The following is a 19,781-nucleotide window of genomic DNA, read 5'->3' as shown; positions in this document are numbered from 1 at the left end:
ATTTGAGGAATCCTCCTAGACATATAGAGAGAGTGATCAACAAACTATCATCACAAGAATTAGTAAGAAATAGACATCATCTTGTTGCTTCTATTGAGGTTGTAAGGTTGTTAGAACGACAAGGATGTTCTTTCAGGGGTCATAATGAATCGGTATCTTCTATCAATGGTGGCAATTTTAATGTAGTATTGAATTCTTTCAAAGGTTTGAACAACGAATTAAGAATAGCAATAGACAAAGCTCCAAAATATGCCAAGTATAATTCTCCACCGATTCAAAAGAAACTTGCAAATATTCTTGACAACAAAGTTCGGGCTATGATTTTTGATGAAATAAGAGATTCGAAATTCGCAATTCTTGTGATGATGCTCTTGATGTGTCGAATACGCAACAAATGCAATAATTTTTCGATTTGTTGATCGTGAAGGATCACTTAGAGAACAATTTTTCAAGGATATCAGTGTTACTAACACTTGTTCACAAACTTTAAAGGATAAGATAATAAAGGTTTTTACTCAGTATAACCTTCAATTACAAAATATACGAGGCTAAGGGTATGATGGTGCAAGCAATATGCGTGGTCAAATTTATGATTTACAAAGCTTTGTTTCAAAGATAATATCCATATGCGTATTATGTGCATTGTTTTGCTCATCCGTTACAATTGTCTTTGAATGCTGCCGCTAAAGGGGTACATGATTTGTGCTAGTTTTTTTTCTACTCTTACTATGATTGTGAACTTTGTCGATTCATCCGAGAAGAAGAAATCTTCGATTTAGTGGCCGCGGGTACACTTGACGAGGTCGGGAAAAAATCAAGCTGCCACTTTACAACGAGCAGGAGCTACGCGTTGGGGTTCACATTTGCGCTCCATTTCAAGTCTTCTTAAGTTGTTCAAAGCTACCCGATCAACTATCGATGATTTGTATTTGAATGGAGTAGACAAAGTGCAAGGAGAAGCTAAGGCAGTCGGTAAGGCTTTGAAAAAAAATTGAATTTGTGTATTGTTTACATATGATGCATGATATCATGAGAACTATCGATTTTTTATGTCAAGCATTGCAAAAAAAAAAAAAAAAAAGACATGGACATGGACATACTGAATGTTATACATTCTGCTTCAATTGCAAAACAAAAACTTCAAGATATGAGAGATAAAGGTTGGGATAATCTAATCGAGAAAGTTAGAGCATTTTGTTGTGAGCATGCTATTTCTATGTCAGATATGCCCGCTCCTTACAAGAACACAAATTCGTACAAGGAGTTATGAAAAGAATATCACAAATGCACGTTATTGTCAATTTAACATATTTTATAGTGTGATGGACTTTCAGTTGTCAGAACTTGCTAGAGATTTACGGAAAATTCTATGGAGATTCATACTCTTGGTGCTTCATTTGATCCACGTCACAATTTTCGAGCATTCAAAAGTAAAGATGTGAGCAAACTTGCTGGAAAGTATTATCCTCAAGACTTTTCGTCAAATGATAGACATGCTCTTTATTTAGAGTGTGGGTTCTTTGTTGCAGATGTTCAGAATGATTCAAAATTTAAAAATACAACTTCGGTATCTGATTTGTGTCGACGGATGGTTGAATTTGATAAGAATTGGCTTTATCCTATGATTTATCGATTAATTTGTCTTATCTTGACTCTTCCAGTTTCAACAACTACAATGGAGAGAGCATTTTCAAGTATGAACATCGTTAAAAGCAAACTAAGAAATAAGATGAACGATGAATTTCTCGATGATTTGATAGTGCTTTATATTGAAAGGACATTTGCAGATAGTATTAACAATGATGTTGTAATATCTGAATTTGAACTCGGTGGATCTCGTAGGGTAAAATTTAGTTAGTTATGTACGTTACATGGTGTAGGGCGTGTGTGCCCCGTGTATTTTGTGGCTGCTAATGTATAAGACTAGTTAAAATTTTTGTATAGAATATTAAATTTAATAATTTTAGTTTTAACATTAGGTAGTTGTGATCCCTGGTTTCTCCCCTGCGCACACGCCCTTTCAACTCAAATCATGATGCTCGTGAGGTCAAGCATCCTTTGGATACAAGCAAGGTCTTGTGGACAACCGCGAACAATCCATACATAAAAGCACGTAGCCAAACCATATGAAAAGTCTCACAAAAGAGAAATGCTACCTAACTCATCTAGGTAGCGCGAATCTCGAACCTCCTCCTTATAGATCTATAATAAGGTCGATAATGGAGAGGTATACATCTCTAAACTCATTTAACCCTACCTAAAACGTTAGCTAGTAAGCCCATCTGCCCATGTGTCGAACCCTCAACAAATAGCTCACCGGTGACCACAATCCAGCAAAACTCTCTAAACCCCCAATTTCATTTCATTTCATTCACGATTCATTACATTATTCAAGTACATTACATCTCCAAACAAACTACAAATAACTTTCAACATTCTTCTTCGTCCTTACTATATACCTTTCGTTCGGCGCACAACTCCTAATTAGGGCTAATCATCTCACTCCATTTTTGTTTTGCGCGACATGTCGGACGCCATGGAACTTCTACGGTCTAACCTTTCTCGTGTTCGAATCCCCGAACCAACCAATCGCATCTACAAACATGAATGCTGCGTTTCTTTCGATACTCCGGTATGTTTTCTTCTCTAATTCATCGTCATGCAAATTAGTTTGTTTTTTGTTTTCTGTTTTTTCGGAAGTTAATTTTGACCTAGTGATGATGATTCTTTGTTGATTTATGTGAAATGTTTAAATTTCAGATATAATCATGATTATTTTGCTTAATATAGTGATTGTTTTTTTTCGATATTTCGATGTTTTTGACCTAGTTTTTGATGATTTGACTGTGTTACGTTAGAAATGATCGAGATTTTGCTGTGAAAATGGAGTAATTAAACACTAACGTATGGAATGGTGAAGAGGTCTTTAGCGAATTCTACTGTATTTAACTATTTGCAGTGGAATTCCGGCAATATTGATAGTTTTCTAAGTAATTAGAACATAATGCATTGGCAATTTGGCATATCTTTCAATATGTTACGAGTATTGTTGCGAGAGAATCGTCTATGGGAGTATGGGACTAAGTTGAGTGACGATGAATATAGCACATTATTGATGATATAGATTTTGAAGGACTCAACTTCTTAGATATGATATCGAATATGAAGGATTCAAGTTCTGAGATATAGAATATGAAGGATTCAAATTTCCTTTGTTTTATTTAAACTCATTTGCTGTGTGTGATATGTTAGAAATCCGAAGGAGGATTGTTCGTAGATATGAGCTCGTTCCTCGCATTTGGGAAAGATTATGTGAATTGGAACTACGAGAAGACAGGGAATCCTGTTTATTTGCACATTACACAAACAAAGAAGGTGGTTTCAGAAGACCGCCCTTCCAAGAAACCAACTATTTTAGCCATAGGTATGCCGAACTGAATTTCATGCCTCTAGCTATATTTTTGTTTTATTTTTGCGTTAAATTTGCCCTGTCATGATCACATGTTATCTTGAGATGTATAAATAATAGATCAAAAGAAAGAGGATATTGTTTCTGTAGCCTCGTAGAAAAGGCTTTGATCTGTAGTGCTGCTAAATGCTCGTAATAATCACGAGTTACGACTACAAAAGTAATTTAACCACTTGTGATTAATGCATCAACTTGTGAAAATGCATTTTCAGTAGTAAAATTTACCAATGCTATGGGGTTCACTTCATGACGTCATATTTAAATAATAACATATTCTTTGCTGGGAGTGGCTTAGAATAATACACTTATGCGATAGCTTCAACAACTTATCTTGTGGCTGATTCCGCCTTAGAAGATCTCAGCGGATCATCTATTTTTTATCTGTTAATGATATGCTCAATTTTTGCTGATGTCTGATGGGAAAGGGACTGGTGATATGGTGATGTCCTATTGTTTCAGTACTTAAAAAATGTGAGATATATAAATTGGAAAAGGAAGGCCGAGACTCATTAGCCAATTGCCGGTGTTTGTTGTGGTTTATATTGTGAAGTTGTGACATCTTTGAGTTCTCTAGTTTGTCATTGTGGGTGAATGGCCAATATTTGTTCGATAAATTTGTACTACTGTATCCTGAAAATATGAGGAATGAGGATAAGGCATCCTTCCAAGAAAGCTAACTAGAAATTATTCATTTGTTGTACAGTTGTGATGTGAATTTTCCTAAAGGCACGCTTCTTTTGTCCATAAATAGTTCAAGTAACCCCAAAGGAAATCAATAGTATGAACTGTGAAGTTTTTGCTAGTAATCAGTTAAGCTGCTAGGAGCCCGAAATTTGGCGGGATGCCATGACGTATGTAGACATTGTATGTTTTCGCTGGCAGATACTTTCTAATGAATTTATCCATATTTAGAATCCTGCTTGGGTGTTGGAGCCTATTTGGAGGCACCGAGGCCGTGATAATGATATCATTACGGGTAGTTGGTTCTGCTCTTTAGTTGCGTTGTAAGAGGCAGTAGGTACAATGACAATATTCGAATTGTTTTACCGACTTAACATGTCGCGGAGAATCCCCTGGACTTTGAAACTATTACGATCCCGTGGATTATGTTCATGGATGGAAGTAGTGTTCATGACGAAACGACATAGAGAGAACTTATGTTATTGGTTGAACTGTAGGTGTGGAAGGGGGCTTTGGAACTGGTGAACCTGAATATGAAGAAACGTATCAAATCATTGTATTGCCAGATTATGCAACTCTCCCATTTCCCTCTGTCGAGTTGCCAGAAATGGTATGTATTGTTCTCTAATCTATGTATGTCAATCTCAATAACGTAGACGTAGCTATCATTCATAAACAATTACTTCCTGAGTTCTTAGTATCATCATTATGGAGGAAGATCTGGTTTTGTGGACAATGAATTGTTGTTGTACAATAACATTAATCTAGGGCCTCAAAGCCACCCCTCCTTAATGCCCTAGGAGGTCAGGAAGTAAGCACTCACAGTCACATTCCTGTATTGAAAACATACACACAGAAATTACTTCTGATGATCCCTTGTGAAAATTGAATGGGGAATTTCATGGACTGACTGGTGACTGGTACTTCACAATGAAAGAGGTGAAACAATTTAGTGAGCCATTTTTTTAATTCCAGAGCAAAATAATTGCGGGTCTTTGGCTCTTATGGAAATGGGAAAGTATTCAAGCTGATCAGTGTCTAAATCTCCGCATGCTAAAATGATAGGATTGAATGTTGAAGCAAACTTTTAGAATATTAATAGTGTCTATTTTTTGTCATTCAATATACGCAGTTGATCTGTGGCATTATGAGTAATTGTGTTTTTAGGTAATGTGAACTGAGCTTTGCGTAGTTTCTGCACGATAATTTGTGTAACCTTATCTGTAGATAAGGTTAGCAGTTGATACAATTTTAAGGGCTGAGGGTGCAGAACGGAAAGAGCAAGTTGCAGCTTGGGTGGCTGAGAAGCAAGTCAGTGCCTATGCTACAAATTTGCAACAGATCTATAATGGCGTCAGTATTGCACCTTCTGGGTGGAAATGTGCAAAATGTGATAAAACAGATAATCTTTGGTTGAATCTAACTGACGGAATGATCCTCTGTGGAAGAAAAAATTGGGATGGCACAGGTGGCAACAACCATGCTGTTGAGTACTATAATGAGACAAAATACCCTCTTGCAGTGAAGCTTGGCACTATAACCGCTGATTTGGAGGCAGCAGGTAATGTCACTGTCTTATAGTAGATGATTACCAATAAGATTCAGACACACGTTTTCTTATGGCTATTAACGTATGTTGGATTCATGTACCAAGTACCAACACGGTATTTTATGGGTTCACTTATTCTTAGTCTCCTTCGTATTTTTATGTTAAGTTGTTTCGCTGCACTCCTAATTTTTCCGAACCAACACAGTATTTTTATATTACCGTAGTCTTTTTTTTAGCATGATTCCCCCCCCCCCCCCCAAGATGTAACATTTTGTCATTGGAACTACACTAATAGAATTTGTAGGTGACGAATAAGCTTGCATAAATTATTAAACACAAGATTGTATAATCAGACTACTTTAGAAGTCTGCTTATCTTTGTATATACTGTAACAATTTAGTATGCCTCCCCTCTTATAAGCTGGCTGAAAAAGTTCTTCAACTCCCATTGAATGTTTGCCTTTACACCTTTATCTATGAAGAGTTTTCTGTTTTGTGACTTTAAGAAACAATCTGATAAATATTTTGACACCTCAGATGTTTACTCTTATCCGGAGGATGACAGTGTCGTTGACCCACTTCTGCCACAACATTTGGCTCATTTTGGCATTGATTTCTCTTCATTGCAAAAAGTAGGTAATTCTGTTCGAATAGCAATTTGAAGCGAAGGTTTTTTGGTGCTTAAATAAGTTTGTTATGTTTCTTTGTACTCCTCTATCCCAGTGAATTCTTAACATTTGTTTTTTGCACAAAGACCAAGGTATGAACAAATTATAAAACTGTGCCTTCTTTTCTTTTGCTTTTAGGGTCCCACATACACGTGACTTTTGTGAGAGCTTTTTGATAAAGCTGCAAAGTAAGAGCATGTGATAAAAGGAAACCTAAAGGATTCATTGAGACACCCAAAAATGGAATACTCAAAAATTGACTGGGACGGAGGGAGTATCTGCCATACACATTGGCCAGTTAGTTACTAATGCAATCAAGAAGACAGACCCTTATTCTGACTGTCTCAGGTTAAATAGTCAAAAGAAACAGCAGCAAACTGTGTTAAGGCTTTAGAAGCTATCAGTTTGTCTTGTGAGGCTTAAGTCTAGTTAGCCACGAAACAAGGGCTTGGATCAGTAAGACATTGACATAGACGTTTTAGATGATAGTTTTCTCCTGATTTATACGTAGTGGTTCATTTATTTCTTTGGACAGTCGCGGGGGGGTTGTCATTACTCATTTACCCCCTATACCCTATCACCTGTGTGAGTTTTTATATACTGATTCTTCTTTCAGACTGAAATGACAACTGCGGAAAGGGAGCTTGACCAGAATACCAACTTTGACTGGAATCGTCTACAAGAAAGTGCAGATGCACTTCAACCCCTATATGGACCTGGTTATACTGGACTTGTCAATCTGGGCAACAGGTAATTTCACTTCTAACAGATATGGTAGCTGTACTTTTTCCCCTTCTAAATATAAAAGTAGCAATACATTGTTACTTGGAAGTTTTCATCTCTTCTTTCCTTTTTTTTTTTTTTGCTGCAGTTGTTACTTGGCTGCAACTATGCAAGTGGCATATACTACACATGCTTTTAGCTCTAGGTCAGTCATCTTATTACTCTCCCTCTATTGACTTGGAGTCGCTACATTTTGTTTTGAGTCAGTCAACCTATTCACTACATTTTCTCTATTGGATAGTTGCATATATAATTTATAACTTTCTTGTGATCTTATTTATCAGGTACTATGCAGATATAAGCTTGAAAAGCGCTTTTGATGCTGCTCCTGCTGATCCGACAGTGGACCTAAACATGCAATTGTAAGTTACCAATTGTTCTCTCTTAGCTTGTAGCTCTGGGTTTACATACAAGTTATGAGTGAAGCATAAGCAAAAGGCGGATGGTGACGAATACTGTTATCATTGCTGTATTTGGGATGTGTTTATTATTACAAACTATTGTTTTTGAAATTGCTGCTGTATGCCCTTATGTTTCCTTAGTTCGTCTCCCTTTTCCTCCTTAGTTTCTCTCCATTACAAAGTCAACTGTAGTTGGAGTATGAACTCCCTGGCCTTAGCTAACTAGTATCGTTCATCGCTTTTGAAAGAAAATCTGGTATTGTCCATCTGAGATGAAAGGAAAAGCTCATTGTTTCTTTGATTTTGGAATTTGGCGGATTGAACTTGGTAAATCCCAAAAAATCTGTTTCTCATTTTTTTTTACGAAATATGTAGATTGTGTCCCGTTTTAAGTTAAAGGGTCTATTGTAGATATTCTCTTTGTTAAACCCCGCTATTTTGCGTTGTGGTGGATCCTCTTTGAACGTGTGTGGTTAATCTTAAATTCTTAATGTCCTTGCTCTAGCTTTTATCGAAGAAATTCCCAGCTCTTTCAGATTATGTGATAGTTAAAAAAAGAATATTTCCATGAACAAGGATTATTTTTGTACATAGTGACTATTAGAAGCCTAATTGTTATTGTGCGTAGTCTACAACCATGACAAGTTTGATTGTTATGGACCAAATTTAAAGCCATGGCAGTTTAACTTGTAAGTTTAATTTTGTGGCAGGACAAAACTAGGTCATGGATTGTTGTCTGGTAAATACTCAATTCCGTCATCAGAGGTGTGCTTCTGGAGATTGCTTCACCTCATAAACTTCTTATTTATGCTTTAGTTCCTTCAGTTATTCAGGTCCATAGACCTATTTGTGACTTCTCTGATTTGAAATGCCTATTTTTCTGCAAGCATCTACTATTAATTAACCTACAGTTGGCGTTTGATTGCTTGTATTACTCCACTGTTATAATGGTTATTTCTCCTTTTTTCGAAAGATAAGCTCGTGGGTCTGTATGCCTGAGAAACTGGTGTTTCTGTATATTCATTAAAAGATATGCATGTGTGTAACTGTGTCCCATTTGTGCCTTTTGTTCTTTGTATTTTTGAATTGCCCTGTTATCGTATTGCTGCCAGTTACCAGACTTCCTTCTCTTCCTTTGCTCCAAGTTAGGTTTCTCTGTAAGAAGGGGGAGGGAGATGGCGAGATGCTAGTATAAATTTCCTGTTATGGTCCGCGAGCTGATTTGTTAGTTTTGCTATTCTACTTTAGTATGTAATCTATCTTGTACAGTCATGGAAATTCGAAATGTAACACTTAACTGTAAATGTAAGGTTTTTATTTTGATAGTCCTGTTTTCTTTCCGTCTACCTTTTTTTGCTTCCTTGTCTTCCTATTTTTCTTGCTCCACTTTGTCTTTATAACATACTGGTTAGTATTTTTTGCTGTGCTTTTCTTTTCTCTGATTTTTCTCTTTGTTGCTTTCTTTAATATTTTTTTCCTTGTCTCGCATCTTCTCTCATTTTTATTTGTTTTATACTATTGCCACGTAATTGGTGCCCTATGCATCTGTTATAGTTTGTTTTATTCGAGGCAAAATAGTTTTGGGACAGTTTTGCTGTAAAGTAGTATGGAAAAATTGCTAGTGAATGGCATGTTAAAAAAAGGGAAAAATACTAAAAAAAATTAAGATGCAGGCTTACTTCATCTTTTCTTTCCACATTGGTTTCTTAACTCTTTGACACCAGATACTATGAATCCTGATTTTAGAGCATAAAATGAAGTAAGGTGGAGAATTACAAAGAATTATGTCAGAGTTTAAGTTTCAGTGATCCTGTGATATTGACAATTAATATCTTGGCAGATTTGTCAGTGCCGAAAGGTTCTAGAGTCAGCTTTGCATTTCCTGGATGTGTTTGGGGCTTGGGGCCTTTGGGCTGTGTATGGGACCTTTCTTTTCTGTGTTTGACTGTTTGTGTGCGTCGATTTAAAATGTCCCATGACTCCTTAGACATTTTTTAACTGTCTTGTGTTCATATAGCTCTTCATTTTTTGGGTCGTTTATTTGCATAAACACAAGCTGGGAATTGTACCTCGTGGTATAACCGTTTGAAGTCTGCAATATGCTACGACGTAGGTCATGATTTAAATTGTCAACCTCGAATGTTCTTTCCATCCACCCATCCCTCATCCCCTAGAACACCATATAGAAGGTATCTGACAGTGAATTGGAGAATTTCACTCACTGTTTGTATTTTGATTTTCAGAAACAAGAAGGCATCCCTCCCCGAATGTTCAAGACTGTTATTGCCGCCAGTCATCCTGAATTTTCGACCATGAGACAGCAGGTACGCCCGGAATATGTAGATATCTTCCTTCTGGAAAGCTATTGAATTCATTGATGATGATCTGGTTCATTTCTGGACATAGCTTCATATGCTTGGCTCTGTGCTACTTTGCAGGTGGGTCAACTAGCTTTATAAGACACCAAATTAGTGGGGTATTCTGCATTTGAAAGAATATTTTTTTGAAACTGAAAAGCGTTTTTTTCGCTAAACAATACCTAAACTGAACAAGTTTTTGTTTTGGTTTATCAGTAAGGTCTTAAGGTTCAGTGTTTTTCCCATGGCCAGCCAGTAGATCTTCTATTACTCTTCTATTTGTACATAACTGGCAGGCAGACGCCTGTTGCGTAGTTATTGCTAAATGGGCTCGTTTTTCTTAATCACACATTCATTAAGATTGGGTTAAAATTTGATCTATGGTTTCTTGGTTTTGCTTTACTGTCAATAGTTTTCTTGTTCTTGGTTCCATGATCATTTCTTGACTAGTAGCTCTTGTTTGCCTCGAAAATTACACTGTTTCCATTCTGTGGCATCTCGTTTCTTTACTGATTTTTGCTGCTCAAAATTATTTTCTTCTTGTTAGTGACTCAAATATACTTTGGCTAGGATGTGTTGGAGTTTTTCTTGCATCTTCTTGAACAAGTTGAGAAGGTTAATTCAGGGAACCCGAAGTCGGATCCCTCGAGAAATTTCAAGTTTGGTATTGAAGATCGAATTCAGTGTCCATCTGGAAAAGTTACTTATAACAAGCGATTTGACTACATTTTGTCTCTCAACATTCCGTTGCATGAAGCTACAAATAAAGGTAGGAGATTAATTGTATTTTCTTTTGCTAACTAGTGTCTCTCATTGGAATTGTTTTTTTTAAATGAACTTTGACCATTTAACCTAGAAATATTTTCATTTAGATTATTGTTATTTTGGTTTGGTTTCTAGATCAATTGGAAGCATTTCAGAAAATGAAAGTTGAAGCTGAATCTGAAGGGAAAGACATGTAAGTTATTTGATTCTGTGATACTTCTTTTTTCCCCTCTTTTTCTCTATAGATCTTTGCTAAGCGTTGGGTTAATACAGCCCTGTAGATGAAGTTGTTCGGCCAAGAGTGCCTCTAGAAACCTGCTTAGCTAGCTATTCTGCTCCGGAGGAGGTGATGGATTTCTATAGTACAGCTTTGAAATCTAAGATCACTGCGACAAAGTAAGTATTTTTTTGTATCGCTGTTATGGTTAAAATTCTCTTTTATCAATCTTGCTACTACTGAACCAATGCGAGAATTACTTTATTTAGGTGGGTAGGGACTAGGACATTGTCCCTTGGGCTTGTTATTTGACATATGTTTTGAGTACATAGGAGGTAGGGATGGACGTCGGACTGGGCCAGTGCGATTCGGACCGGACTTCCTCAAGTCTAGCCCCGAGTCCGGCCCAACGAGACAAAATCCTGATTTTTTGGCTTTTTGGCGGGGCCGGGTGGAGTATGGTGCTCTGTCCTGGGCCGTTAAGTACTGCTGTCTGTGTTTTGCCAGCCCCCAAGACAGGCTGGCCTGCACTTCTGTCCAGCTCTTGAGGCGGATAGGATTAATGTTCAGCTTATTTTATAGAGTATATACGATTATAGGGTGTTGGCATGCTGAAAGTTTTGGTTTCTTTGCCAGGAGCATATCCATCCTTTACATGTATAACATGGGTGGTACTTTTCCGTTTGTGTTTTGTATGCTAACTTGGCGTAGTTGTCGCTGGTTATTAGTGAGTGAAACTTGATATGATATCTTACAACTGTATATTCACTTGATAACGCTGCCATTTGCTTTTATTTTTTAAAATTAGTACGGTACATATAATTTCTATGGTTTACCATTTTCCTCCCAGAGTAAAAACTATAAAGTGTTTAGATGTGCGAGTTCTTTGAATAATGATACTGTTCTCGAGTTTCGGGGTGATATCCTTGTCACTTTGTGTCCTGTTTTGTCTTGATTTCCATAGTCAGCGACCTAGATCACTAGATGTACAGAAATTAAAAATGCTAGTAAAAAAATTGTAATTACAAGTGTAAGCGTTAGCTTTTCACGAATTCTACGAGTATGAAAATTGTTGAATTGATTGCCATGTGGTGTAGCATTTAATAATCCCTATTTTTTATTATCTCCCGCAGAACTACTGGTCTGACATCATTTCCTGATTGTCTTGTGCTGCACATGAGAAAATTTGTTATGGAGGATGGTTGGGTGCCTAAAAAGCTTGGTATTCTCCCTTATGTTTATTATGGTTTTTAGCTATTGCCAATATTATTTGTGACTAATACTCTTTGGTGTTTGTTCTAGATGTCTACATAGATGTACCTGATATTATAGACATCAGCCACATGCGAAGCAGAGGTCTTCAACCTGAGGAAGAGCTTTTACCTGAGGGAGGTCAGAGATTGTTTTCTTTTTTGTCTTCTTGCACACTCCTTTTTAACCATCTACCTGGTATAAAAGCTAGGTTTTTTCGTGACTTCTCATTGGTTGCTGAATTTAAAGATATATTTTGCATGTAGACCCCACCATGATTTACATGATAATTAATTAGTCTCTCTCCTCAAATCAATCCCCCACATTCAGTTATTTAATTTCTCTCATTCCCCTTTCCAGAATTTCACTATGCATATATTAAAATATTTACATCAAATCATAAATTAAAACATAGTACATGCATTAAAAAGGGAAATCTGGCATATTTTTATGTGCTAAACAACAAGATAAAAATATTAAATGATCTGTAAAATTACTAAATGAACATAAATAAAAATATTTAAAATTTTAAAAATCATTAAATCGATGTGATTTAGTACAATATGAAAATTTTGGGCTTTAATCACTATTGTGAACAAATTCAATTTCGTAATTTTATGTTTTTTTTTAAAAGACAATTATCATTATATCCAATTGATTAGCTACAAAAAAAGAAATAAAAAATATTAGAATTTCAGTAATTTATTATAAAAATAATTAAAAATAATAATGAGATTAAATCTATGAAATGCACTACAAACCCAAAAATTGACAATTTATTTCAAATATAGATATTGTATGAAGTATCCAGATTTAGGTAAATCTACAATTTATGAAAATGCATCTTTATACTGTATTAGAGGTAGATACAATACAATGGAAACAAATATACAAAATACCCAAAAAAAAAAAAACATTTACAACCACTTCAAAATATAGAACGACAATAAAAATAAATAAATTTGAAATTACCGATATAAAGTTTATAAAAATTGAAAAAAAATATATACACTTTAAAATACATGCAAGTGAATATAAAAAAAATTCAATATAAGTTTTGGAGCATGCATACAAGAATTTATTCTAATTGTTTTCTTTAATAATTAACTTCAAACTTCAATTCTGATCCTATATTTTTAAATAGAATTGTTAATTTGGTCTATCGAAAAGCTTTTTTATGCATTAAATCAGAAGAAATGAAAAATGTTGTTTAAGTTGAGTAATATGAGGGATGAAAGATTAAATGATCTGTGGATGTAGAGAGAGTTTTTATTGCAAAAACCAAAAAAAGGATGTAGAGAGTTTAGGGAAAAAAAAGGAACAAGATGAGGAGATGAGTTGAGATGGAGTCATGAAGGAGTGAGGCGGCCTAAGTGTGAGCTTCTAGGTTAGGAATCTCTTAGATAAGTAATATTGTTGGTCCATATTTTAATTTGGGCTTATTTGGTTTGCTTGTGCTTTACATCTTCTGCATTTTTTGTTTTACCGTAGTGGACAATAATGTCGTGTAGACCTGTCAAACAGGTCGGGTCTCGAGTCGGGCCTTACAAGTCGGGTTATACGTGTCTTGGGTCGGATTAGGGTCAGAATACGGGTCAGATAAAAGTTTATGACGTCTTTTATTTTACTATTTTCCAGCCCAAAAACATTTTTTAAATTAAATTATATTTAATATTAACAATATTATTATATTCATTATTTTATAATTATTTTATTATTTAATGATATAAAATTGACGTTTAAATAAATTCTTTAATTAAAAATATAAAAATAATATTTTATATTTTATTTTTATTATTTCGAATATAAAATAAAAATATTAATATTTTAATAATATTCTTCATTTATTTTTGACCCATCGGGTGGAACGGGTTGTGTCGATTTTCGACCTTAGAATAACAGGTCATTTCGGATTCAGGGTCATTTTGGGTCGCGGGTCAAGATTTACGGGTGTTTGAACCTAAAAAAATCGGGTCATATTTTAACAGGTCTAATATTGTCGTTTATTTTCATGTTCGTGCATGTTGAAATATATTCACCAAAATCGCATTTGTGGCTCCGGCCTTCGGAGCCCAGTTCCATTGACATTCCTCCCCTTCTTTGCATTTTCTGTGTTTACGTTATATATATGTACATTATTTTCTTTATTTCATAAATTCTTCTAATATTTCTGATTTTGGTTTGAAAATAAAGTTCTTCTATATGTAAATAATGCTAGAGTTTCAAAACTATTTAAATTTTTCAAATGATAAATTTATTAGTACCTTATTTATTCAAGTTTTTAAATATTAAATCCTGTAAAATTCTATCTGCACAGGCATTATTATTATTATTATTATTATTATTATTATTATTATTATTATTATTATTATTATTATTATTATTATTATTATTATTATTATTGTTATTATTGTTATTATTGTTATTATTGTTATTATTGTTATTATTGTTATTGTTGTTATTGTTATTATTGTTATTATTGTTATTATTGCACGGGCCTAAAACTAGTTTTTCTTATAAGTTGACGCAAGCATATGTTTCTGTGACTCTTTATATTATCTCGCATACCCGTGTGTGGTACTCTATACTCTGTCAGTCTGACCTCCAATAGACACTTCATTTTAAAGCCAAAAGCATCAGAATTTTTCAACCAGGCACAACACGAATGCTTATTACCAACTGTGTAAGTGTGTAGCATAGATGCTATATAAACCTCTTGTTCTATTTTTGATATGCAGCTGATTTTAGTGAAGCAGAACAGTCGATAAGACTTGAAGCAAACGAGGAAATCGTATCTCAGCTTTTATCCATGGGATTCGGGCAAAACATTTGTGAAAAAGCTGCGATAAGTACTTCAAATGCTGGAGTTGAAGAGGCCATGAATTGGTTACTTTCTCACTTGGATGATCCTGGTAATTATGGTTTCCATATGCCATATTCGACTACTTTGAAGCATTTGTGGGATGAAAATAGCGTAGCTGATAAAAACTGGATTCCCTGCTCTAATTCTTTACTCCTTAACAGATATAAATGCTCCTATAGAAAAGTATCAAAGCCCTCCCACTTCAGTTGACCAATCAAAAGTTGACACATTGGTTACATTTGGTTTCCAAGAAGAACTTGCTCGGAAGGCTCTCGTGGCCACTGTATGTATTGGCTTGGCACTTGTGAATACTGTTCCATCGTAATACTTCGTAACATTTATGCTCTATTGACTCACTAACTGTAAAATATAATTCAGGGTGGAGATATTGAGAAAGCAACTGACTGGATATTTAGCAATCCAAACGCGTCATCAACCTCTGACATGGACACATCTAGCAGTAGTACTGCAGCAGCTGCAGCTGACTCTGAGCTACCTGATGGCACTGGAAGTTAGTTTCTCGCTCTTCATTTGTTTTTCCCATCAGTAATAATAATTTTCGTATACATTTTTTACACAGTTGCCGATTGGATACAGTAGTGTGATATTTGTAGCTTGGTGGTATTTGGTGTGCTTGGCTTGAGCGTAATCATCGTATATTTTATAGGTATTAGAGATAAGACATTAGACAGGAGAAATTCTTGCGATTATATTAGGGGAAAAGTGGTTTCTGTAACTTCTTAGTGGGCTGAAATTTCCGATGCTGTTAAGGGTTTCCCAATTACGTTTATACATCAGGACTGGGCATCCTGGTAAGTTGTAATAGTTGCGTAGTGGCCGTAATCCTTCCAATTGCTTCATCATTGGTTTAATAAACATCCAGAGTGGTTTCTGTAGCTTCTTTGTGGGCTAAAGTTTCTGATGTTGTTAAGGTGTCCCAGTTACATTTATACATCAGGATTGGGTATCCTTGTATGCTGTAATGGTCGCGTAGTGGCCGTAATCCTTTGTTGCTTCATCATTGATTAGTAAACATATAATCTATCATTAAAAAAAAAAAGGAATGGACGAGTACTGTGTGTGTGTGTACTTTTATTTTTCACTATTTGAGCTCCATATTATCTGAGCTTCCTGATGCTAGTGAATTCTGCTTCCTTTAGAGCCCGACTGAATGCCTTTTATGCCGTTCTATACTTCTATTACAAGACACTTGAACAGAGTGCTTTATACTTTATATTTTAATGCAGGATACAAACTCCTTGGATTTGTCAGTCACATGGGAACTTCAACTCACTGTGGGCATTACGTTGCTCACATCTGTAAAGATGGAAAGTGGGTGCTCTACAACGACGAAAAAGTCGGAGCTTCCCTCAATCCGCCAAAGGACATGGGATACCTCTACTTTTTCGAGAGATTGAAGGAGTGATGGTCGAGAAAGCACTTGATGTCAATCGGCCTATAATTAGTGACCACATTGATTTTGATCATCGTTCTCGGGCGGGTTTCTCTTGGATTGGCTTACAAGGGTTGATTTGACACCTCTCTCCCTCTTAATATGTGAGAAATTATTTGGGTTATGGCAAATTTTGCTATGGTAGTTAATGAGGATAGGTTACAGGTTGCTTCAAAATTAATGTCTGACGTATATTGTGAACTTGATTTACATTTTTTATCGTTGATTAAATGGCATAAAAGTGTTGGGAGTCGATTGTCTGACATTATTGCATGCCGCAGAGTCCAAGGTAGCATCATTCTCAACTCTACCTGGACAGGAAAATTATCAATGCATAAGAGTTTATCGACCATCTATATTTGTTTCATTTTATTATGTTCTCCGTAGTAACTCGTTTAAGAAATGTCCTCATCACTTGTTGGGTAAAAACGAAAACAAAAATTATGAATCAGAGGTTAGAGAAATAAAGATGAATTTATAAGGATGGCATGCAAAATTATGTGAAAAGGTTTAGCATTGCAGAGAAACGGAGAAGTGACGCCTTGACAGATTGCATTTATATACGCCATTCATTTATATATACTAATTTCCCAAAATATTTGCTTTTGTAAGATGTCAGTTTAATTTTCCAAAACAGACGTAAATATTTGGTTTTTTCCCCCAAAATAAAAAATATTTATACAAAACAACAATTTGAGGTGAAGAAAGTATTTGTCTCCTTTGTTATCAAATTGTCATTTGTGACGAACAATAACCGCTACAAGCTTGTGAGTTGTGGCAATTTGGACTTAATTTTTATGTTTGTCTTGTTTTCTTCACAACATTTGGTATCAAAGATTCCCAGCTGTGTCTGTGTTGGCCACCTGTCACACTTTGTAAAAAGAAAAAGGTAATTGTGTAGAATGAGTGAGAAGTAAACCAGGGTCGAAATCAAGGGTAGCATGACCACAGATTTCTCTCAAAACCATGTCTCTTTCATTTACATATAAACAGCGTGACGCCTTATTTTCCTGCCTAAATTTCAGACACCACAAAACCCGAACTTGTGAAGTACTCTGTATGTTGCATTTGCCAAAATAACCAGCTGAAAACAACAGAGATATGTGCAACGGTAAGAAGGGTGATAGTTGCAAGTTCGAGGAAGCATTCAAATGTCCGCAATGGAAGAGGCATATCAAGTCTAACACTAGTTTTGTTGGCAATGGAGTTGGTCATGCTGAAACTGATAGTGTTGATGTTACGAAGAAGCCAATGCCTGAAAATAAGATGCTGAGATTGAAGGAAGAGCAAAAGGCCAATACCTTGCTCCAATTAATTTTTTTGGGACCTGATTAGTAGATTATTTCATTATTTTGTATGCCCAGGCTGCGGCTATTAACTCGGGGAAAAAATGCTTCTACCACGGAGCCATGTGTGTGGGGGGTGGGATACGCCACACGCATGGCTCAGCTGCTTCGGCCTAGAGTAGAAGCATTCTTTCCCGTAAACATAATACGAGGACGAGGAGGCTAAATAAATCATTTTTTTTTATTACGCCATGTTTGTGCTTAGTATGTACTTTCCAGTTAGTCTTTAAAATCTGAAATTCATAATTTCTCTCGTCATTTTAAAATCATCAAACGTATATGTACACCTAAGTAGCATCATAAGAATGTTTACAGGGACTGTTCATCAAGAATCCTTATTCCTTAACTATAATTAGTTGGCTATATTCATGATCAGTGATGCAAGATTAACTCATTTAACTTCAAAGCTCACTCATACCCTCGTTAACTTAAACTAAAGGCACTCGATTTGACTGCCATACAGAAGCGGAACCAGGATTGAAATCTATCTAGAGCTAGACTCAATTGAAACGTGTTGGTTAAAGAAAAATTCAAATTGTTGACAGATCCATGTATGAGTTTTCGCGTTCCGGGACACCCGGAAAGTGATACTCCGTTATTTGTGTACTTTGTCCAATTTTAGGCTAAAAAAAAAAATTATACTTTTTACGCAAAAATCACCTTAATATTTTGGTTGGATCCCCGAATATAAAATTTTACCTATACGTTATTGACCGTGAGTCCGTGACATAATTTCTATCGAGACAGATAGTAGCTATTTTAATTAATCTTGTATGCCTAATACGATAAAAAAATCTAGCATATTAAGAGAAACGAATTTTAAAGACTAGTAAAAAAAGAAGGTATCTGAAAAGAAAACATTTTATTTTAGCCGTATTCAATTTTTTTATCAATCATATTTTATAATTATAATAATATAACTTGCTCAATAATTAAATACTCGTACTTGATTACTCAAAAAAAAAAAAATTAAATACTTGATTTAAATATATGTTACCGATAAAATATCCATAAGAGATTGTTCCATAAATTTGAGTTTTCAATGAGAAATGAATAATATTGGTTTTTGTGAAAAGACAAACTTCAGAGAGACATCTCTCAATAGCGTTATTGAAAGACCTCTAAGATGATAGGATGGGGAAGTTATTTGTTTTCTTTTTTCCCTGTTATGTCTCCTGTTAATTTAGTGGGAGACGGTCTCTCATGAGACCTACTGTTGTGAAAAATGAATATTAAAATTAGTTTGGGGTTTGAGAATTACCTTAAATGCTCGTATTTAACAAAATTAAAGGACAAAACTAGCAGGTAGGGGGAGTCGATCCCCTATCACCAGCACTGGAACCCAATTCAACAACCAGCTACGTGTAGACACCTCAAATTTGTATAATAGCCTTAAGGTTACCCAATGATGAGGCTAACATTTAATGACTAAATGGAAATTGACAATGTTATAACTAAATGGCTCTTTACGCTTATTTCCCTATAAATTACTCAAAATGACACAAAATCACCAAAAAGGCCATATTCCCATTCAATCCATTTTTATCCATTTTGTTATAGAATAAGAATTTGAGAAGAAAGTGTAGAGAGAAACAAGCAAATAGAATGGGAGAGGGAAGAGAGATATCTATTATTCATTACTGATGAGAGTATATATAGTACATAGGAGAAGGGTGAATCGGAACCCTAATTACATATATAATGGGTATAAGCCCAATGTACATCCACACTAACTAATATTTCATAACACTTCCCCTTGGATGTACATTATTGAAGAACGTGCCTCGTTAAAACTTTACTAGAAAAAACCCTGTGGGAAAAATACTAGTAAGGAAAAGAGTACAATATTCCTCTTAACACGCAAACAAATAAGCTGCCTCGTTAAAACCTTTCTATGGAAAACCCAGTGGGGCAAAACCATAGATAAGGAAAAAGATTACAGCGCGTGCACACTCCCCCCTGATGGTTACATCACTTAT

General features: G+C 35.4%; 2 protein-coding genes across 2 annotated transcripts; both read left to right on the top strand.

The window, feature by feature from the left end:
• The first annotated feature begins 1,369 nt into the window (after positions 1 to 1,369).
• LOC141620450 (uncharacterized) lies at positions 1,370 to 1,858 on the top strand. The gene has a single exon (XM_074437317.1). It carries the CDS (start codon positions 1,370 to 1,372, stop codon positions 1,856 to 1,858), a length of 489 nt encoding a protein of 162 aa, XP_074293418.1.
• Positions 1,859 to 2,229: 371 nt separating this feature from the next.
• On the top strand, positions 2,230 to 16,709 carry LOC141617325 (ubiquitin carboxyl-terminal hydrolase 14-like). Its single transcript, XM_074434510.1, has 19 exons — positions 2,230 to 2,632; positions 3,253 to 3,424; positions 4,648 to 4,760; positions 5,378 to 5,711; positions 6,236 to 6,330; positions 6,983 to 7,116; positions 7,238 to 7,294; positions 7,434 to 7,511; positions 8,261 to 8,315; positions 9,794 to 9,874; positions 10,478 to 10,676; positions 10,808 to 10,865; positions 10,946 to 11,068; positions 12,023 to 12,111; positions 12,192 to 12,281; positions 14,879 to 15,052; positions 15,165 to 15,286; positions 15,382 to 15,514; positions 16,251 to 16,709. The coding sequence occupies exons 1-19, from the start codon at positions 2,525 to 2,527 to the stop codon at positions 16,427 to 16,429; spliced, it is 2,394 nt and encodes a 797-aa protein (XP_074290611.1). The 5' UTR covers positions 2,230 to 2,524; the 3' UTR covers positions 16,430 to 16,709.
• Positions 16,710 to 19,781: the final 3,072 nt, after the last annotated feature.

The sequence above is a fragment of the Silene latifolia genome, chromosome X, assembly GCF_048544455.1.
Source record: "Silene latifolia isolate original U9 population chromosome X, ASM4854445v1, whole genome shotgun sequence".
Taxonomy (NCBI): Eukaryota; Viridiplantae; Streptophyta; class Magnoliopsida; order Caryophyllales; family Caryophyllaceae; genus Silene; species Silene latifolia.
Note: the sequence above shows the minus strand (reverse complement) of the source record. Positions and strands in the feature narration are given on the sequence as shown.

Bases quoted from the DNA above. Each gene is read 5' to 3' on its own strand.
- LOC141620450 (XM_074437317.1), top strand. From the start codon at position 1,370: ATGGAGATTCATACTCTTGGTGCTTCATTTGATCCACGTCACAATTTT.
- LOC141617325 (XM_074434510.1), top strand. From the start codon at position 2,525: ATGTCGGACGCCATGGAACTTCTACGGTCTAACCTTTCTCGTGTTCGA. The intron at 5,712-6,235 runs GTAATGTCACTG...TTGACACCTCAG, and splicing joins CGCTGATTTGGAGGCAGCAG to ATGTTTACTCTTATCCGGAG. The intron at 15,053-15,164 runs GTAATTATGGTT...ACTCCTTAACAG, and splicing joins TTCTCACTTGGATGATCCTG to ATATAAATGCTCCTATAGAA.